This window comes from Nerophis lumbriciformis, linkage group LG08 (assembly GCF_033978685.3).
Source record: "Nerophis lumbriciformis linkage group LG08, RoL_Nlum_v2.1, whole genome shotgun sequence".
Lineage (NCBI taxonomy): Eukaryota > Metazoa > Chordata > Actinopteri > Syngnathiformes > Syngnathidae > Nerophis > Nerophis lumbriciformis.
The window spans coordinates 449,899-472,560 of record NC_084555.2 but is presented as its reverse complement, the minus strand read 5'-3'; the positions used below and the strand labels follow the sequence as shown (position 1 = coordinate 472,560).

Below are 22,662 nucleotides of genomic sequence, written 5' to 3'. Positions count from 1 at the left end.
TGGCATATTTCATAACTTTGTCCACCAATAAGCCGCCCCGGACTATAAGCCGCGCCTACGCTGCGCTAAAGGGAATGTCAAAAAAACAGTCAGATAGGTCAGTCAAACTTTAATAATATATTAAAAACCAGCGTTCTAACAACTCTGTTCACTCCCAAAATGTACGCAAATGTGCAATCACAAACATAGTAAAATTCAAAATAGTGCAGAGCAATAGCAACATAATGTTGCTCGAACGTTAATGTCACAACACACAAAATAAACATAGCGCTCACTTTCTGAAGTTATTCTTCATTCGTAAATCCTTCGTCTTCGGTGTCCGAAGTGAAAAGTTGGGCAAATTTACGATCCACTGGCAGATGTTGGCGTCGTCTGGCGCTGCCTCCTCGTCTTAGTGAAGGTGTGTTCGCCTTCTGTCATCCATTGTTCCCACGCAGTTAGCAGTCTAGCTTCGAATGCCCTGTTGACACCAATATCTAGCGGCTGGATGTCTTTTGTCAATCCACCCGGAATGACGGCGAGTATTGAATTAAGCGCGTAAGCGTGTCTCTCAATGTGCTGTTATGAGCTAGCAAATATAACAACTACACTACCCAGCATGCAACGATAGTGACGAGCATGCGCGGTAGCCCTGAGAAGCGTTGTTGTATGCTGGCAGTTAGAATGTGGTTATGAGCACGCTGCGAGTAAACGTTGAGAACTCAGTTAACACGCCTCGTCTGCATTATTTATAATTAGACAGACAACACACTTAATAGGAGCCATTTTGGGGTCTTTACATAAACACACAAATGGAAATGAAACGTCACATATCCCAGCATGCACCGCGCACTTCTTCTACGGGGAAAAAAGATGGCGGCTGTTTACCGTAGTTGCGAGACCTAAACTTTATGAAAATGAATCTTAATATTTATCCATATATAAAGCGCACCGGGTTATAAGGCGCACTGTCAGCTTTTGAGAAAATTTGTGGTTTTTAGGTGCGCCTTATAGTGCGGAAAATACGGTAGTTTATATTCTTTAATATCCCAATTCTAATTTTGTTTTCACCTTCACTCCAGTCTTGGTGTTCCAGGTGAGGTTCATCTTGTTGGCAAGTACGGCTGCTGTGACCGTGGTACCGTTGTTGCCTCCCCAGCCCACCAGCATCACCCCCAGCCTGGGCACGCGCGTGTCCGTGCGCAGGGTCATCTCAGTGGTGCGAGGGGTCACCTGTATCGCATCGTCATGTGTGAAGTAAGTACAGGAATATGAGGAAAAGGTAGGAGTGTAAGACTTACCGTGATCGTGTTCCCGTCTTTATGCACACTTGTGGTCTGGTAGGAATACTGCGCCTCTATGTGTGTTTCTGTGTACTTCACATCAGGACTGTTGATGTGCATCTTGACGGACATGTTTGCTGATTCTGTCAGAACACACCATTTCCATAAGATGAAAGATTAGTAAAGTTGTCGTATTGCAAAAATCACTTTGCCATTTCACCATACTTGCCAACCTTGAGACCTCCGATTTTGGGAGGTGGGGGGAGGGGGGTGGGGTGGGCGTGGTCGGGCTGGGACGGGGCATGGTTGGGGGCGAGGCTAAAAGGGGAGGAGTATATTTACAGCTAGAATTCACCAAGTCAAGTATTTCATATATATATATATATATATATATATATATATATAAGAAATAGTCAAGTATTTCATATATATATATATATATATATATATATATATATATAAAAGAAATACTTGACGTTCAGTGAATTCTAGCTATATATATATATATATATATATATATATATATACATACATACATATATACACACACATTATATATATATATATATATATATATATATATATATATATATAAAATAAATACTTGAATTTCAGTGTTCATTTATTTACACATATACACACACATAACACTCATCTACTCATTGTTGAGTTAAGGGTTGAATTGTCCATCCTTGTTCTATTCTCTGTCACTATTTTTCGAACCATGCTGAACACCCTCTCTGATGATGCATTGATGTGTGGCACGCACAAAAAAGTGCTTTCATCAAATGCACTAGATGGCAGTATTGTCCTGTTTAAGAGTGTCACAACATTGCTGTTTACGGCAGACGAACTGCTTTACGGTATACAAAAAAGTGACTGCTGCTGTTGTGTGTTGTTGCCACGCTGGGAGGACGTTAATGAAACTGCCTAACAATAAACCCACATAAGAAACCAAGAACTCGCCCTCCATCATTCTATAGTTACAACGTGATTGGGCAGGTACGCTTTTTTACATTGTGGAGGACCTGAGTCCGCCTGAATTTAGGGAGATTTTCGGGAGAAAATTTGTCCCGGAAGGTTTTCGGGAGAGGCGCTGAATTTTCGGAGTCTCCCGGAAAATCCGGGAGGGTTGGCAAGTATGCATTTCACAAACATGGTGTCACAGTTTCACAGGAGTGAAATTGTGTTTACAATTTATAAGACAAAAAACTTGGTTTTACACAAAAAAAATTGTAGTATCACACATAAATATTTGGGGAAAAGATAAATCATTTTTACAAGAATAAAGTCAAAGAAAATAATTATCACCAGTATGAAGTCTTGGTACTGCATGTGTTGAAGTCTAAATTTTAGGAGAAAAAAAATGTTAAAAAAACGAACATAATTCATAGCATTGCAAGAGTAAAGCTGGAATATTTCAACAAAAAACACCTTACAAATTTACGTAAAAATGTCTTAATATCAAAAGAGGTCGAAATATTACGAGAAAAAATGGGTCATTTTCTGAAAAGGTAAAATTGTTTAAAAAAAAAAAATCATAATTCTGAAATAAAGTATAGAATCAAGCTGAAATTATAAAAAATAATAATAATTTAAACAAACGTATAAGGTCGAAATATATATATACTGCTCCCCTTACCTCCCAGGGGGTGATCAAGGGTGATGGGTCAAATGCAGAGAATAATTTCGCCACACCTTGTGTGTGTGTGACAATCATTGGCACTTTAACTTAAATATTAGGAGTATAAACGTGTGTTAAGACCCAGCTTGCAAGCGCGCCAACAATGCAGATGGACAGAATTGCTCGGCCACTTGTTGCTAGGCAGAATTCATGTGGCAATTCGTGTGACAATCGTTATATATATATAAATATATATACATAAATATATATACATATATATATATATATATATATATATATATATATATATATATAAAATTATGTGTGTATGTATATATATATATTGGTTTTTTTTCATGAATTTTTTTAAATCTAAGAACTAAGTTGTATTACCAGAATAAAGCTGAAATATTTTAACCAAAAAAAAACATGCAATTTTACAAACAAAAGTCTTCATATCACAAGAATAAGGTCATATAAAACAAAATTGTTTTTCTTACAATTAAGAAAAAATGTTACAAGGAAAAAAAATAGTTGATAGAAATAAAGTCGTAGTACTGTCAGAATATTGTGAGAAAAACCATCACGGGAATTAATCGGAAGAATAAAGTTAAAATATTAAAAAAGAAAATGTAATTCAACAACGCTAAAGTACGAATACTGTTTAAATTGAATTAATTGATATATTTGAAGGAAGACATTTACAAGAATGAAGTTGATATATGAATTATCAGAGAAAAACATTGTTGGTTTTTTTATGAAAATTAAGTTGTAAAATCATCACCATCAATTGTTTTATTTCATTTGTGTGAGACTTAAGCCGTAGTATCAAGAATAAAACTGAAATATTATGGGTTTTTTTTACATCAAGTAAGTTGGAAAATTAAGAATAAAGTAAAATATTCGGAGACTTTTTTACATTTTAGTTTTGTAAGACTTAAGTCAAAGTAAGAATAAAGTTGAAATATTAGGGAAAACATTTTTAAATGAGAATTAAGTCAAAGTTGAAACAGTAGGACATTTTTTTTTTTACAAGAATAAGTTGTATTAGTAATAAGGGTAATATCTAAATATTAGGATAATTTTTCCCTTGAAATACGTCATATAAAAAATTAAGGTTACAGTGTTGAAAGAAATCTATAAAAATGTTTTTACGAGGATTAAGTTGTAAAATCAAGACTAACGTTAAAATATTTATATTTTTTATTTTTGTGACTTCAGTCATAGTATCAAGGGAAAAACTGATATGTTAAGATTTTTTTATTTTTTTATTACGAGAAGTAAGTTGTGAAATCTGTCAAAATATAGACTTTTTAATTTTATGAGAATTAAGTAGAAATAATAGGAAAAATATAATTTTTACGAGAATTAAGTCGTAGTTTCAAGAAATATGTTAAAAATATTAAGGATTTTTTTTTTTACAATAATAAGTTGTAGTTTTCAGGATAATATTGAAATATTAGGATAATTTTTTCCTTGAAATACATCTTATCAAAAATAAGGTTAAAGTATTGGAAGACATGTTAAATGTTTTTACGAGGATTAAGTTGTAAAATCACGAATAACGTTAAAAACATTTTTTATCTGACTTCAGTCGTAGTATCAAGGAACAAACTCAAATGTTAGGATATATTTTTTTTTTACGAGAAGTAAGTTGTGAAATCTGTCAAAATATTGACTTTTTAATTTTATGAGAATTAAATGGAAATAATAGGAAAAATATAATTTTACGAGAATTAAGTCGTAGTTTCAAGAAATAAGTTAAAATATTAGGATTTTTTTTTTTTTTTTTACAAGAATAAGTTGTAGTATTAAGGATAATATCGAAATATTAGGATCATCTTTCCCTTGAAATACATCTTATCAAAAATAAGGTCGAGGAATAAGTTGTAAATTTAAGAAAAACGTTAAAAATATTTTTTATCTGACTTTAGTTGTGGTATCAAGGAACAAACTGAAATGTTAGGATATATATTTTTTTTTTTTACGAGAAGTAAGTTGTGAAATCTGTCTAAATATAGACTTTTTAATTTTATGAGAATTAAATGAAAATAATAGGAACAATATAATTTTACGAGAATTAAGTCATAGTTTCAAGAATTAAGTTAAAATATTAGGATTTTTTTTTTCTAGAATAAGTTGTAGTATTAAGGATAATATCGAAATATTAGGATCATTTTTCTTTTGAAATACATCTTATCAAAATTTTGTATTGGAAGAAATGTTTAAACATTTTTTACGAGGAATAAGTTGTAAAATCAAGAATAACGTTAAAAACATTTTTTATCTGACTTCAGTTGAAGTATCAAGGAACAAACTGAAATGTTAGGATTTATTTTTTTTTTTTTACGAGAAGTAAGTTGTGAAATCTGTCAAAATATAAACTCCTTAATTTTATGAGAATTAAGTGGAAATAATAGGAAAAATATAATTTTTGCGAGAATTAAGTCATAGTTTCAAAAAATAAGTTAAAATATTTTGATTTTTTTTTTTTTTACAAGAATAAGTTGTAGTATTAAGGATAATATCTAAATATTAGGATATTTTTTCCCTTGAAATACATCTTATCAAAAATAAGGTTAAAGTGTTGGAAAAAAAATTGCATTTTTTTTTTTTTTTTTTTTACGAAGAATAAGTTGTAAAATCAAGAATAACGTTAAAAAAATGTTTTTATCTGACTTCAGTCGTAGTATTAAGGGAAAAACTGAAATGTTAGGATTTTTTTTTACGAGAAGTTGTGACATCTGTCAAAAATATAGACTTTTTAATTTTATGAGAATTAAGTGGAACTAATAGGGAAAATATAATTTCACGAGAATTAAGTCGTAGTTTCAAGAAATAAGTTAAAATATTAGGATTTTTTTTTTAACAAGAATAAGTTGTAGTATTAAGGATAATATCGAAATATTACGATCATTTTTCCCTTGAAATACATCTTATCAAAAATAAGGTTAAAGTATTGGAAGAAATGTTTAAAAAATTTTTACGAGGAATAAGTTGTAAAATCAAGAATAACGTTAAAATATTTATATTTTTTATTTTTATGTGACTTCAGACTTCAGTATCAAGGGACAAACTGAAATGTTAGGATTTTTTATTTATTTATTTTTACGAGAATTAAGTTGTGAAATCTGTCCAAATATAGACTTTTTAATGTTGTGAGAATTAAACGGAAAAAATAGGAAAAATATAATTTTACGAGAATTAAGTCGTAGTTTCAAGAAATAAGTTAAAATATTAGGTTGTTTTTTTAACAAGAATAAGTTGTAGTATTAATGATAATATCTAAATGTTAGGATATTTTTTCCCTTGAAATACATCTTATCAAAAATAAGGTTAAAGTGTTGGAAAAATGTTTTTTATTTTTTTTACGAGGAATAAGTTGTAAAATCAAGAATAACGTTAAAAATGTTTTTATCTGACTTCAGTCGTAGTATCAAGGAACAAACTGAAATGTTAGGATTTTTAATTTTTTTTTTTTTTTTACGAGAAGTTGTGAAATCTGTCAAAATATAGACTTTTTAATGTTATGAGAATTAAGTGAAACTAATAGGAAAAATATAATTTCACGAGAATTAAGTCGTAGTTTCAAGAAATAAGTTAAAATATGAGGTTGTTTTTTTAACAAGAATAAGTTGTAGTATTAAGGATAATATCGAAATATTAGGATCATTTTTCCCTTGAAAATAAGGTTAAAGTATTGGAAGAAATGTTTACAAATTTTTTACGAGGAATAAGTTGTAAAATCAAGAATAACGTTAAAATATTTATATTTTTTATTTTTATGTGACTTCAGCTGTAGTATCAAGGAACAAACTGAAATGTTAGGATTTGTTATTTATTTATTTTTACGAGAATTAAGTTGTGAAATCTGTCAAAATAGACTTTTTAATGTTGTGAGAATTAAACGGAAATAAGAAAAATATAATTTTACGAGAATTAAGTCGTAGTTTCAAGAAATAAGTTAAAATATTTTGATTTTTTTTTTTACAAGAATAAGTTGTAGTATTAAGGATAATATCGAGAAACTATCTTGTGCGCATGAGAAACTTTCTCGTGTGCACGAGATGTCAAAAAAAAAAAAGAAAATTATAAAAAAAAATGTTTATAACTTTATAAAAAGTTTCTTGTGAACACAATAAACTTTCTCCTGCGCACAAGATACATGTGTTAAAAAAAAAAAAAAAAAAATTTATAAAAAAATTATTTCCCCCATGTCCCTTTAGGGGCTCCGTAGAAATCTGTCAAAAATATAGACTTTTTCATTTTGTGAGAATTAAGTGGAAATGTTAGGAAAAATCAAATTTTTATGAGAATTAAGTCATAGTTTCAAAAATTAAAGTTGAAATATTAGAATTTTTTTATTTGGCTAGTTTGGTCATAATAGTGAGTGATCCATTTGATATCAGCTTTGGCAACCCTACCAGCAGGTACCAGAAATAGTAACTGGTCCTACCTGTTTTCGCCAGTGGAAACGCATGAGTGGGGGCCGAGTTGGAAAAGGGTACCATCAAGTTTGAATAAGATGCTAAAACCGCTGAGTCAGCAGTTGGAGCCACTTTGGTTGAATGAGTCTGCTTGTGTCCTGTCCACCAACCACAGAGCGCTCCGTGCCAATACAATAGGGATGCACGTCACGTCATTTCTTTGACTCAAAACACGTCCTTCGGGGTCCAAGCCACTGTGGGTTGGACAACGTCCAGTCCACTCAATGGGCGCCATTGTGAAGACAACGTGCGCATTCCGCTGCCATACAATTGAAAGAAGTTGCGCAATACCATCAAAACTGTCATGGTGATTATTAGTTGACAATTTGACCAAGTCTTGCCCACTCATCGCACCTCCTCAAGTGGAATTTTACTGATGGCACGCACAAAATGACTTTTAACAAGAATATGTTAATTTGCAAATGGCTGCAAAAACGCACTAAAACGTTCAATTAGTCATTTGGATTCCACCAGAAAAACGGAATGCATGTACAAACATCTCGTCTCCTCACGAATAAAGATGATTAAAAAAAAGAAAAAGTTAGCGAGATGGCCTTTAGCTATTCCTCACCTGTGCCGGTTTGATGCTGCGTCTCCCCGCTGCTGCTGCTGGCATTTAAAGGAGTGGAAAAGTTCCACGGCTTTCGAGAAGCCTCCTCCACTAAAGACTAAAGACACGCCCCCTACAAGCACACATGAAACTCGCCTTAGTGTCCAGTTTCAACGTCATCCATGTCCTTAATCCAAACCTCGACAAAATAGTTTAAAAAAAAATAAAGTTTATCCAAACCTCTACAAAATTGTTTTTTTTAATTCTAACTTCATCCAAAACTGCTGCTAAATATCAAAAAGAGATATTATCTATACTTTACTTCCGTTGTCGCCACGGCTGTGGGCGTGTCCTAGTATCGGCAGCTTGATGTATGGAACTTCCTAGTTCCTCGTCTGGCAGCCAATCAGCTTCCTGCACAGTCTGCGTGTGTGTGTGCGCGCGCATGTCGGACGGAGCCGGGCTGCGTGGCAGAGGTGCGCAGAGACGTCTTCCTGACAAAGACGAGCCGAATGTCGATACCGACGGTAGCATCAGTGATCGGGTCGATACTAATGTGAAGGCAACGACAACACGGCCGTAGCGGTTATTGTATCGACAGCGAGATAGAAACGACGAACCTAGTGGCATGTATTAGTTATCGGATGATACTAGTGTGATATTTTTCGATGTTTATTTTGACAAGAGTAAATTGTCGTCTAATTGGTAAATGTTTGGGGGCAAAAAGAGACAAACTCGTCTTGAAAAACGTCTATTGGGGGAAATATCAGCATGTTGGTTGGCATCGGATCATACCAAAAGTCGAGTCAAATATCAGTCCTATTAGTACCAAGGGTAGTATCAACATGAGAAAAGAGGAGCATTTTTTTTTTTTTATCAGCAAACCACAGGAAAACTATTTGAAAATCAAGACTACATTTCCTGCAATCGGGTGCATTGATATTTTACATTTATTCTCATCTACCAACCTTTTTTGGATTTATTCCCAAATAACATACAGTGTATTTGCAAAGTACTAGCAGCACTTCACTTTGTCCACATTTTGTTATGTTACAGCTTTATTCCAAAATGGAATAAATTAAATGTTTGTCCTCAAAAATTCTGCACACCCTATAATGGTACTGTGAATTTTTTTTTAATTATTTTTTTTTTAACAAATGTATTAAAAATAAAAATGTACTTAAGTATTCACAGCCTTTGCTCAATACTTTGTTGATGCACCTTTGTCAGCATTTACGTCTTTGTGAATACGATGCTTCAAGACATCCTGGATGAAAACCAACACTTCCCATCCAGTCTGATGGAGCTTGAGAGGTGCTGCAAATATGAACTGCCCACAGATTGGTGTGTGCCAAGCATGTGGCATCGGATTCTCACATTCCTGCACACTAGTGTGAATATGTCAATACTTTTGTCAATGTTTATTTTGATAAACATGTGTTTAGTACACATTGTTTTAAAGTTTGTGAAGTCAGGCAAGTCAAAAATAGTATTTGTTACTTGGCACTTTAAACTTTCCATCCATCTTCTTCGGCTTATCATAATTCTTCTAAGGGACTCCTACGAAGCCCACCCTGAGGCACCCCGATGCTCGTCAGGATTCTCGCATAAGAGTGGGGGTCCTGTTACGGCAGGGGTCCCCAAACTACGGCCCCATTTTTATTTTTTTTCTGTCTTTTCTTATCCTCTTTCTACCGCTTGCTACTCACGGTGTCTCCTAGCTGCTCAGGCAAATCATATTGTCTAAAAATGCATTTTCTCATCGATAACGTGACATCATCGCGCGCGCGGAAAGTGCGCTATATATATCTCTAATATATATATATATATATATATATATATATATACGTATATTAGAGGTGTGGGAAAAAATCGATTCAAATTCAAATCGCGATTCTCACGTTGTGCGATTCAGAATCGATTCTCTTTTTTTTTTAAATCTATTTTTTTTTTTTAATTAATCAATCCAACAAAACAATACACAGCAATACCATAACAATGCAATCCAATTCCAAAACCAAACCCGACCCAGCAACAATTGAGAGGAGACACAAACACGACACAGAACAAACCAAAAGTAGTGAAACAAAAATGAATATTATCAACAACAGTATCAATATTAGTAACAATTTCAACATAGCAGTGATTAAAAATCCCTCATTGACATTATCATTAGACATTTATAAAAAAGAACAATAGTGTCACAGTGGCTTACACTTGCATCACATCTCATAAGCTTGACAACACACTGTGTCCAATATTTTCACAAAGATAAAATAAGTCATATTTTTGGTTCATTTAATAGTTAAAACAAATTTACATTATTGCAATCAGTTGATAAAACCTTGTCCTTTACAATTATTAAAGCTTTTTACTCTGCTTGCATGTCAGCAGACTGGGGTGGATCCTGCTGAAATCATATGTATTGAATGAATAGAGAATCGTTTTGAATCGGGAAAATATCGTTTTTGAATCAAGAATCGCGTTGAATCGAAAAAAATCAATTTTGAATCGAATCGTGACCCCAAAAATCGATATTGAATCGAAGCGTGGGACACCCAAAGATTCGCAGCCCTAAAAAATAGTATTTGTTACTTGGCACTTTAAACTTTCCATCCATCTTCGACTTATCAGAATTCTTCTAAGGGACTTCTACGAAGCCCACCCTGACGCTTATCAGAATCCTGCCTTCATAAGCCAGCACGTCTTGCGTTCCAGTGCCAGAACGTAGCTCCTTGTACTTGTACAGTAAGCCTCTCACGTTTCTTGCTTCTTCGCTCTTTGTGTTTCTCCTGTGTCGTGCTCATTGTGTCTTGTCCTGTGTCGTCATCCAGTAACCCTTCGACATCCCCTGGTTTCGAGCTGTGTGTCTCATCTCCCTGAATCCCCTCTGGACTCTCCGCTACCTTCTAGATTTCGACCTCACGCCTGCCCTTGGACCACGACGCCTCGCTCCAGCCCCTGACCTCCTGCCTGTCCCTGGACCTCAAGAGTCTGCCTTGCCTTTTCTGGGCTTCCGCAGCGATCTCAAAACGCACTTTCAACACCACCCGGTAAGACTCTTCATATACCCTAATAAAAACATTTTTGTATTCATTTATAATTGTTTGCTTATTTGTCCATGCACTCTTTCATTTCCCGTTGTACACTTCCCTGTTTATAGAATAGGCAAAAACTGAAATCTAAGTAAGATGAAATATCTCAAATAAGGGTGATATTTGCTTATTTTCTGTCTGATAAGATACATCTTCTTACAAGCAGATTTTATATTAGAGTGTTTTACTTGTTTTAAGGGTTTTGGTGCTAAATTATCTCAGTAAGATATTACAGCTTGTTGCTGAGATTTTATGACCTACCGTATTTTTCAGACTATAAGTCGCAGTTTTTTTCATAGTTTGTACTCAGGAGCGACTTATGTGTGAAATTATTAACACATTACCGTAAAATATCAAATAATATTATTGATCTCATTCACGTAAGAGACTAGACGTATAAGATTTCATGGGATTTAGCGATTAGGAGTGACAGATTGTTTGGTAAACGTATAGCATGTTCTATATGTTATAGTTATTTGAATGACTCTTACCATAATATGTTACGTTAACATACCAGACACGTTCTCAGTTGGTTATTTACCGTATTTTTCGGAGTATAAGTCGCTTTGGAGTATAAGTTGCACCGGCCGAAAATGCATAATAAAGAAGGGAAAAAACACATAAATTGCACTGGAGTATAAGTCGCATTTTTTGGGGAAATGTATTTGATAAAACTCAACACCAAGAATAGACATTTGAAAGGCAATTTAAAATAAATAAAGAATAGTGAACAGGCTGAATAAGTCTACGTTATATGAGGCATAAATAACCAACTGGTATGTTAACGTAACATATTATGGTAAGAGTCATTCAAATAACTATAACATATAGAACATGCTATACGTTTACCAAACAATCTGTCACTCCTAATCGCTAAATTTAAAGTTTTTCATCAATGTTTCTGTAGCATAAGATATTCTTTACAGGTTTGGGTTGCTAGCCCAAAGCCCAACCTTCCACCAGTACTGGCTTCCGGAGTTTTTGGAGTCACAGAGCAGGAGATGAAGGCGCAAGGGCTGTCATGGCAACAACTGGAGCGGAGGGCACAAGACCGAAGGGGATGGAGGAGTTTCATCAATGGCCTATGTTCCTTAGGGAATTTAAAGGCCTAAGTAAGTAAGTAATCCCTAAATCCCATGAAATCTTGTACGTCTAGTCTCTTACGTGAATGAGATAAATAATATTATTTGATATTTTACGGTAACGTGATAATAATTTTACACATAAGTCGCTCCTGAGTATAAGTCGCACCCCCGGCCAAACTATGAAAAATACTGCGACTTATAGTCCGAAAAATACGGTATGCGTCATACAACGTACACTTATTCAATTGCCTTTCAAATGTCTATTCTTGGTGTTGGGTTTTATCAAATAAATGTCCCCAAAAAATGCGACTTATACTCCAGTGCGACTTATATATGTTTTTTTCCTTCTTTATTATGCAATTTCGGCCGGTGCGACTTATACTCCGGAGCGACTTATACTCCGAAAAATGCGGTATATTTATATATTTCAATAAACAAGCTGCAAGCTAACGACGTCCCTGCCTCCGTGCCGTCTACTTCTCCCACTGTACCGTTACAGACACAGTTTGAACAGTAACATTATATTTGAATATAGGAAAAGAGAACACTGTACTTTAATCAAATGATTATTTGGCGTACCAGTAGATGGAGCCCGCATACCACTAGTGGTACACATACAACAAACAGTTTGAGAATCACTATACCAGACCCTTTATTTTGACAATTATCTGTGATATAATACGAATGATAATGTGAACACGTTCATTGAATGATGTTATTAATGTATTTACTGGATCATTTCAACATTTTCTGTAGTAAAAATGGCAGAATGTGCACATTTCCTGATCAAATACAAGACAGCAATCAAAGACAAGGCTTTGCTATCCTTCATAAACTGGTTTGGATGGCATGCGCTTGTTTTGTTTGTCAGCACGTCGCCAATATGTCTGCAGAAAAAAATCTTTTGTGCGTTGTAAAGTTGTGCAGCATGTGACATTTATTTTAATCCGAGCGATACTGTTGAGGTTATGCGGCTTGGCAGACAGCCAACAATTCAACACGTTCCAATAAAGTTCCAGTAGCAGATTAATCCATTTAGGCTCTCTATTGTTGTCAATCTTGCTTTCATTTTCTTCTTTATAGAAACTCATAAAACTAAAATGCACACAATAACATAAAATAAAGAAGCTGTGTCACACAAACATACTGAAATGTAATATACAGTACTTTGATATGCACGTATTAGATTTACACAAATTATGCAAAAAGTAGCATAAAATAAAATATTCTGGGTGTTCAAAGTATTTTGATGGTGGAAATATATGCTTATCAAAACATCCACTGAAACAATGCACAAAAATCGGTTTTACAAACAAGTTAGGTTTACTTACAGACTTATCTTTTCCCAGGCTTGTAAGAACTAACCCAACTAGTCTCCTTATTTGTATCAGACTGACTTCCTGGAACCCTCAAACCGGAAGGGCCAAAAGTAATCAAGAGTAGCAACTTCCTCTCGCCACAAGGTGTCAGTAAGAGTCTACAATCAAATGGACAGAACACTGGTATGATGTTTTTATACCAGTGGTCCCCAACCAACGGTCCGGGGACCGGTACCGGTCCGTGACGCATTTGCTACCGGGCCGCACAGAAATATTAATTAATTTATAAACTACCACATTTTCTCACACTTAACTTTCGCCTGTCCCACTAAACCAGGGGTCGGCAACCCGACCCTAGTGGCTCTCTGGAGCTTTTTAAAAAATGTATGAAAAATGGAAAAAGATAAGGGGAAAAAATATATTTTTTGCTTTAATATGGTTTCTGTAGGAGGACAAACATGACACAAACCTCCCGAAATTGTTATAAAGCACACTGTTTATATTAAACATGCTTCACTGATTCGACTATTTGGCGAGCGCCGTTTTGTCCTACTAATTTTGGCGGTCCTTGAACTCACCGTAGTTTGTTTACATGTATAACTTTCTCCGACTTTCTAGGACGTGTTTTATGCCACTTATTTTGTCCACCAAATTTTTTATGTTGTGCGTGAATGCACAAAGGTGAGTTTTGTTGATGTTATTGACTTGTGTGGAGTGCTAATCAGACATATTTGGTCACTGCATGACTGCAAGCTAATCGATGCTAACATGCTATTTAGGCTAGCTATATGTACATATTGCATCATAATGCCTCATTTGTAGCTATATTTGAGCTCATTTAGTTTCCTTTAAGTCCTCTTAATTCAATGTATATCTCATGACACACTATCTGTATGTAATATGGCTTTTAATTTTTTGCGGCTCCAGACAGATTTGTTTTTGTATTTTTGGTCCAATATGGCTCTTTCAACATTTTGGGTTGCCGACCCCTGCACTAAACACACCAATAAGCCTGTTAATAGATGTATATTACAACTCCATTGTAGTGTGAATGTTGTCTGTCTATCTGTGTTGGCCCTGTGATGAGGTGGCGACTTGTCCAGGGTGTACCCCGCATTCCGCCCGAATGCAGCGGAGATAGGCTCCAGCACCCCCCGCGACCCCAAAAGGGACAAGCGGTAGAAAATGGATGGATGGATGGCATTGTAGTTGTAATGGGACAATGCACATCAGTGGATATATAACATTTTAATGTGCCAGATTGTGGGCAAAGGCTAATATTTCACGAAGAAAGCCGGTTCGTGAAAATAATGCATACCGTATTTTTCGGACTATAAGTGGCAGTTTTTATTCATAGTTTGGCCAGGGGTGCGACTTATACTCAGGAGCGACTTATGTGTGAAATTATTAACACATTACCCTAAAATATCAAATATTATTGATCTCATTCACGTAAGAGACTAGATGTATAAGATTTCATGGGATTTAGCGATTAGGAGTGACAGATTGTTTGGTAAACGTATAGCATGTTCCATATGTTATAGTTATTTGAATGACTCTTACCATAATATGTTACGTTAACATACCAGTTGGTTATTTATGCCTCATATAACGTACACTTATTCAGCCTGTTGTTCACTATTCTTTATTTATTTTAAATTGCCTTTCAAATGTCTATTCTTGGTGTTGGCTTTTATCAAATACATTTCCCCAAAAAATGCGACTTATACTCCAGTGCGACTTATATATGTTTTTTTCCTTCTTTATTATGCATTTTCGGCCGGAGCGACTTATACTCCGAAAAATACAGTACATTAAAGGCCTACTGAAATGCGATTTTCTTATTTAAACGGGGATAGCAGGTCCATTCTATGTGTCATACTTGATCATTTCGCGATATTGCCATATTTTTGCTGAAAGGATTTAGTAGAGAACATTGACGATAAAGTTCGCAACTTTTGGTCGCTGATAAAAAAGCCTTGCCTGTACCGGAAGTAGCAGACGAGTAGCGTGACGTCACAGGTTGTGGAGCTCCTCACATCTGCACATTGTTTACAATCATGGCCACCAGCAGCGAGAGCGATTCGGACCGAGAAAGCGAGGATTTCCCCATTAATTTGAGCGAGGATGAAAGATTTGTGGATGAGGAAAGTGAGAGTGAAGGACTAGAGGGCAGTGGGAGTGATTCAGATAGGGAAGATGCTGTGAGACCTGATATTCAGCTGGGAATGACTAAAACAGTAAATAAACACAAGACATATATATACTCTATTAGCCACAACACAACCAGGCTTATATTTAATATGCCACAAATTAATCCCGCATAACAAACACCTCCCCCTCCCGTCCATATAACCTGCCAATACAACTCAAACACCTGCACAACACACTCAATCCCACAGCCCAAAGTACCGTTCACCTCCCCAAAGTTCATACAGCACATATATTTCCCCAAAGTCCCCAAAGTTACGTACGTGACATGCACATAGCGGCACGCACGTACAGACAAGCGATCAAATGTTTGGAAGCCGCAGCTGCATGCGTACTCACGGTACCGTGTCTGCGTATCCAACTCAAAGTCCTCCTGGTAAGACTCTCTGTTGTCCCAGTTCTCCACAGGCCAATGGTAAAGCTTGACTGTCATCTTCCGGGAATGTAAACAATGAAACACCGTCTGTGTTATCCGGCACACCAGTCAAGGGGTGCATTCTATGGCGGGGGTGCGTTATCCGGCACAACACCCCCGCTATACACCGCTTCCCACCTACAGCTTTCTTCTTTGCTGTCTCCATTGTTCATTGAACAAATTGCAAAAGATTCACCAACACAGATGTCCAGAATACTGTGGAATTTTGCGATGAAAACAGACGGCTTAATAGCTGGCCACCATGCTGTCCCAAAATGTCCTCTACAATCCGCGACATCACGCGCTGACGTCATCATACCGAGAAGTTTTCAGCAGGATATTTCGCGCAAAATTTAAAATTGCACTTTAGTAAGCTAACCCGGCCGTATTGGCATGTGTTGCAATGTTAAGATTTCATCATTGATGTATAAACTATCAGACTGCGTGGTCGGTAGTAGTGGGTTTCAGTAGGCCTATAAACCGTTCCCTAGTGGAAAAAAGTTTGGGGAACACTCTTTTATACGACCTCTGAGACAGGTCTAGTGTAGATTCTGGAGGTATCTTATCGGACGATCTCGACAGGATGCATTCAGACATGTGATTTTTGAATGGAAGTAAACAACATGGCTACTACGCAGCAAACAGAGTGCAAACTATTTCAGTACGCAAGGGACCTAAATCCATCCATCCATCCATTTTCTACCGCTTGTCCCGTTCAGGGTCGCGAGGGTGCTGGAGCCTATCTCAGCTACAATCGGGCGGAAGGCGGGGTACACCCTGGACAAGTCGCCACCTCATCACAGGGCCAACGCAGATAGACAGACAATACTCACATTCACACACTAGGGCCAATTTAGTGTTGCCAATCAAACTATCCCCAGGTGCATGTCTTTGGAGGTGGGAGGAAGCCGGAGTACCCGGAGGGAACCCACGCAGTCACGGGGACTCCACACAAAAAGATCCCGAGCGCAGGATCGAACCCAGGACCTTCGTATTGTGAGGCAGATGCACTAACCCCTAACCACCGTGCTGCCGACTATCATTATATTCTTCATATATAATATACTAAATTGCTTTTCCCAATCCCGAGTGAAGTAAGCGGCTGTGTTGTCGGTACAATGTTCACGATAAGGATTGATCATCTGCTGCTAACCCTGCTCTGCGACTGCGCTGATGACAAGATTAGAAAATCCTGACTTGAATAGTGAAGTTATTATCCAGGGTCGTGCAACTGACTATCCTTCATCTTCAAAGTTTGGCTCGGTTAAGCCGGACTGGCAAAGAAGAAACCCTAGATAACTTAAACACGATTCGTAGTACAGGACTCAGACTTTGAGGAGTTGGACCACATAAATGGGTCGTCAACACAGGCAAGAGTGACTCAAGCGAGTTCCACTGATTAGAACAATAGTTAGCCTGAATAACTTTTTGATGACTCACAATGGGACTTCAGACACAATGGAGTTGACGTCAAACACGGTGTTCAAATCAAAACTGGAGAGCTCCTTGCCAGCTCTAAAAATCTTCCCGCGAAGAGCAGATACAAGCAAAAAAATCTAACTGGAATTAAATCTATCTATATAAATTATTAACACAAAATTTGTCGAGTGATCTAAAGGATTATACGTCGGTTGCGTTCCCAGACATGTCGAACTATCTTGTGCTTCAGACGTCATTCTACACGGCAAAACAGATGAACACTTTGAAAAGCAAGGAGAGATACAATCTTTTTGTGTGTGGCTGGGTCAAGGGAATCGGTATCAAGACTCTCCTAAGGTTGCATTTCATGATTTCACTATAGTCTATGGCAGTGGTTCTTAACCTGGGTTCGATTGAACCCGAGGGGTTCGGTGAGTCGGCCTCGGGTTCAGCGGAGCCTCCGCCACGGAGGTAAAGACACATCCGACTTATCGTGTAAATAAAAACTTCTCCCTACCAGCGTATTATGGACCCAACAATGTTCCCCCTAATTTTCCATCTGATTTGTAGGTTGTTTGATTGATCGATTTAAACTTTTACTAGCAGATTGCAAAGGAAGAGAATACATTATATGAAACAGTACAGTTTACACAGTATACAGTACATATTCCGTACAAATGACCACTAAATGGAAACACCCGAATACGTTTTTCAACTTGTTTAAGTCGGGGTCCACGTTAATCAATTCATGGTAATGTGTGTAAGACATACTTGCCAACCCTCCCGGATTTTCCGAGAGACTCCCGAAATTCAGCGCCTCTCCCGAAAACCTCCCGGGACACATTTTCTCCCAAAAATCTCCCGAAATTCAGGCGGACTCAGGTCCATGCGGACTTGAGTCCGCTTTCCCACAATATAAACAGCGTACCTGCCCAATCACGTTATAACTGTAGAATGATGAGCAGTCACGTTTTCGTCTACCGTAAAGCAGTTTGTCTGCCGTAAACAGCAATGTTGTGACACTCTTAAACAGGACAATACTGCCATCTAGTGCATTTGATGAAAGCACTTTTGTGCGTGCCACACAGCAATGCATCATCAGAGAGGGTGTTCAGCATGGTTAGAAAAATAGTGACAGAGAATAGAACAAGGATGGACAATTCAACCCTTAACTCAACAATGAGTAGATGAGTGTTATGTGTTTGTATATGGGTAATAAATGAACACTGAAATTCAAGTAATTATTTTATATATATATTTCCAGTATATAATAAAATAAATATATATTTATAGCTAGAATTCACTGAAAGTCAAGTATTTCTTGTATATATATATATATATATATATATATATATATATATATATAATATATATATATATATATGTATATGTATATATATGTGTATATATACAGTATATATATATATATATATATATATATATATATATGAAATACTTGACTTAGTATTTCTTATATCTATATATATATATATATATATATATATATATATATATATATATGAAATACTTGACTTGGTGAATTCTAGCTGTAAATATACTCCTCCCCTCTTAACCACGCCCCGCCCCCCACCTCCCGAAATCGGAGGTCTCAAAGTTGGCAAGTATGGTGTAAGGTGTGTAATTTGTTGTGAGTTCATGCACTGTGTTGGTTTTGTTCTTTGAACAAGGTGATGTTTGATCATGCACGATTCATTTTGTGCACCAGTAAAAAAACATATGACTTTCTTGAATTTGAAAAAAATATATATATATATTTTTCACTAAAGAAGGGTTTGGTGAATGCGCATATGAAACTGGTGGGTTTCGGTACCTCCAACAAGGTTAAGAACCACTGGTCTATAGCCATGTTTGTTGCCTTGTTGTTGCACGCGTTATTTAAGAGTATGCGGGTTTTTCCCCGTCATTATCAGGATACAACTATAGATCTCAACGTAGTGTATGTACTGAAAGCTTCGTTTATGATTCCTGCCTTTGGTAAAAATGTTAACTCTTTTAGGTTTTGCTCACGTTTGCGTTCTTTTATTTAGACTCGCCCAAGTTGAAGGTTTACGAAACACGTAGCAAAAATGCTTTTTAAGAACTGCGAAACAAGATAAAACCGAAATAATATCAAGATAATTACATGAGAAATACTAAATGTTAAAAGCATATCAAATAAACCTTTAACAAAATGTTTAATGATCACTGCAAACTTGTGCATTCTTCGACTCTGCTCCCTTGTACTTGTGCATACCAGTTTTCTTTTCATCTTTTGTAAAATCTTGGCACTCCTTCGCCCTTAATTTCCCCTCCGGGATTAATAAAGTACTTCAGATTCTGAGTCTTGAAGAACTCTGAGGAAACTGTCATTCTTTTCACCATTTGAATGGCTCCTAAAACAACGCAAGCATAGGGCATTTATCTTTGAGAAAAGCAAAAGTCCAGTCCAGTAGACCATTCACTCCTCCTCACCTGGCCATCTTTCAGTTGTACAATGTCTCCAACTTGCAATTTGGGCCTTTCTGCATGCCATTTTCTCCAAGGTTGTATGGTTGACAGGCATTCTTGCATCCATTGTTTCCAGAAACTATCAGAGAGAAGTTGGACTTGTCGCCATGATAGTGTCTTTCTTCTGCGTCAGCAACGTTGCAGGTGTTTGTATTGGTCTGTTAAAACTGTGATGCAAGGTCTTGCGTTTATGATAGCCATGACCTTAGCCCTGAGAGTGATGAACACCTCATGAGAAAGGTGAGAGCCTCCCTCTTTGAGGAGCAATGCATACATTAGTTTCTCACACACTCCGGCGGATTGAAGATCCAGGTGCACCCTTTGTCATTCAGGTAAATTTTCAACTCTATCTTATGCATTGATTTTTAGTTCTTGACCGGCTCCAATAGAGTTGGTACCCCTATTTGAACGGAAGAATTGGGCAGGTTTTCTGATGGCTGCGAAACGCCTGAGAGCATTTATGAAGCTTGAGGTTGAACTAAAGAGCCCATCTCTTGCTTTCAGCTAGACCTCCTCTTGTCCGACGAGAGACTATAGTCCATGGTCCAAATGCACCCAGGCCAATGTGAGTGAATGGTGGGTCAACAGAAAGTCTGTCTGCAGATAAATCCGCAATTTTCTGGTCTTCTTTTTATTTTCTTGCGCACCACGCTTGACACAAATCTCTTGCTGCCAATAATCTACAACCCGGCTGCGAGGATTGCGCCTTCCGTGAAGTGACCACACTTGGTGAGCAACTTTTTGTCAGCAGGGTGGTCACATGTTGGTTTCTGGGAATTATCGGTGGGTGATTTTCCTCCCATGCATCTGTGCTAATGAGGTACGCCCTCCATTTCCTAAACCCTCCTGGTCCAAAATAGGGTTCAGCTTTTTAGGAAAGCTTATTTTTGAGAGACACCTGAATTTATCTTAGAATATTCCCTGTTGTACAAATTTTATAATCATTGTTTGCAGATTTGCCTGTGTAAAATCTGTTATCTTGCATACCTTGTCCGTTTAAAATGATTCTGGCTTTATTGACCAGCTTAGCGAAGGCTCGGGAGAGTGAGTTCCAGCTTGAAAATTGGCAAGCTGACTCTCTGCAACCTTAGTAGAGAAGATCCCAACTTGAGGGTATATCTTCACATCAGATTCTGGGTCCTTTAGCTCAAAGGTGTGTGGTTGTGAAATTTCATGTTTGTCCTTGTTTAGGAAGTTCTAACCTGTGAACAAGTTGGTGGTTTCAAGGGCCGCTGCTGGTATAGGTCGGGTTCCACGGTCAGCTGGGTTGTGCTTTGTGTCCATATGACGCCACTCCTATGGGCGAGTAGATTTCCTTATCTGTGTCACTCGGTTGGCGACATACATGTAGAATCAAGAATTATGATGCGGTTATACTCCAATAATTTTTTGCTGTCTGTGTAGAATACCTTTAGGAATATCCACATCCATCTCATTATTATGTCGGCCAGTTGTGTGCCTAAAACAGCTGTACACAGTTCTATAGGAGGATGGAACTGTGGTTTGTTAAGGTTTATCCTCGAACCACAGGAATCTCAAAGTCACAATGGTCTTCACATACAGAAAAACAGGAGAACATCTGTTGCACAGCAAAGGATTCCCTGCGGAAACGATTGAGAACTCCAATAAGTGTGTTATTCAAGTTCAGTACACTTAGAAGGACATCATTGAGGCATACACCGTCACACTCGGCACTGGAGTCAGAGACTACCCGTATTTGAACCGTTTTTTTGTAAATGGTAGACACCAAACATCGGCAAATGCCAGCACTTTTGTTCTCTTTTTCGCTGTGGCGCTACTCCTGCTTGACCTGAGTCGAACATCTTTTTCATGAAGTCAATAAACTGGTCATGCATGTCCGGGTTTCTTTTCAGCATCGATATAGAGAATAAAGACGTTTGGATGATTGCTCTCAATTGTTTGAGAGGTGGTGCAAAGTGATCGAAAGGGTATGGGGCAACCCAGCTGTTTGAATCGTCTTTGTATACTTCTCTGTTCATAATGTTAAGGAATGCTTGATCATCAGGATACAAACCTGGTTTATCGTCATTCTTAGTTTCAGGTACTGTTGTACTTCATTTTTCTGAATGGACAATGCCGTTCTGTAATTTTGTTGAAATTGTTCTGGTCAGACATTAGTTAGGACACAGGTGAAACTGGGATCATTGCGGCTCCTAGCTTCTTCACAAAGAACTGAAATGGTGGCTAAATCATTTTTAGTTAGTCTCTTTTGTATGCTGAGCCTGCACTAACCCATTTTTCTTGGAGATGATATGGTAGCTCGATCAGGATGGGACGAATGCCATGAGCTGTGTCAAGATGAAGAAGACCAGGCCTCCAACTCAAGAAGAAGGTCCCAAAACTCTCTGTCATTAGTTGTTTGTGATATAGGTTCTTAAGTTTTTTTAAGCAAAGCATACTCAATCATATCAGCTGTTCCATATGACTCCTCGAACCTCTGCCACACCATTTTGACCCTTGCTTCTGCATTATGAATGTATCCGGCTCTTATCCTCTTAGATTGCTCTGCTGATTGAGGTCCAAGCCATTTAGCCAGCAAATCCCATTCTTCCCGTGCACTGAGATGTCGGTCTCTTATGGAGCTAATGAATGATACCCTTCAGGCTCAGTAATTTTGTGGTTGGTCATCAAAGACCAGATCTAACCTTCTCTTTACGCATTAGGTA

The 22,662-nt window shown here is 37.0% G+C and overlaps 1 protein-coding gene and 1 long non-coding RNA gene across 4 annotated transcripts in view; one reads left to right on the top strand and one right to left on the bottom strand.

Moving 5' to 3' along the window:
• LOC133611364 (inositol-3-phosphate synthase 1-A-like) overlaps positions 1 to 22,662 on the bottom strand; it is a 42,447-nt gene that overhangs the window by 13,717 nt on the left and 6,068 nt on the right. Inside the window, exons 1-5 of one of the 3 annotated variants that reach the window (XM_061968070.2) lie at positions 13,435 to 13,499; positions 7,945 to 8,056; positions 2,574 to 2,607; positions 1,281 to 1,405; positions 1,051 to 1,212 (exon numbers count right to left, since the gene is read on the bottom strand). In XM_061968070.2, coding sequence (XP_061824054.2) covers positions 1,051 to 1,212; positions 1,281 to 1,405; positions 2,574 to 2,607; positions 7,945 to 7,989 — 366 coding nt within the window. In that variant the 5' untranslated portion in view covers positions 7,990 to 8,056; positions 13,435 to 13,499. Of the gene's footprint in view, positions 1 to 1,050; positions 1,213 to 1,280; positions 1,406 to 2,573; positions 2,608 to 7,944; positions 8,190 to 13,434; positions 13,500 to 22,662 lie in introns of those variants that run through there. The other 2 variants (XM_061968069.2, XM_072913618.1) reach the window with 2 other exon arrangements.
• On the top strand, positions 1,111 to 20,348 carry LOC140678982 (uncharacterized). Its single transcript, XR_012050565.1, has 3 exons — positions 1,111 to 1,236; positions 10,758 to 10,976; positions 20,052 to 20,348. It is a non-coding gene; the product is annotated as an uncharacterized lncRNA (long non-coding RNA).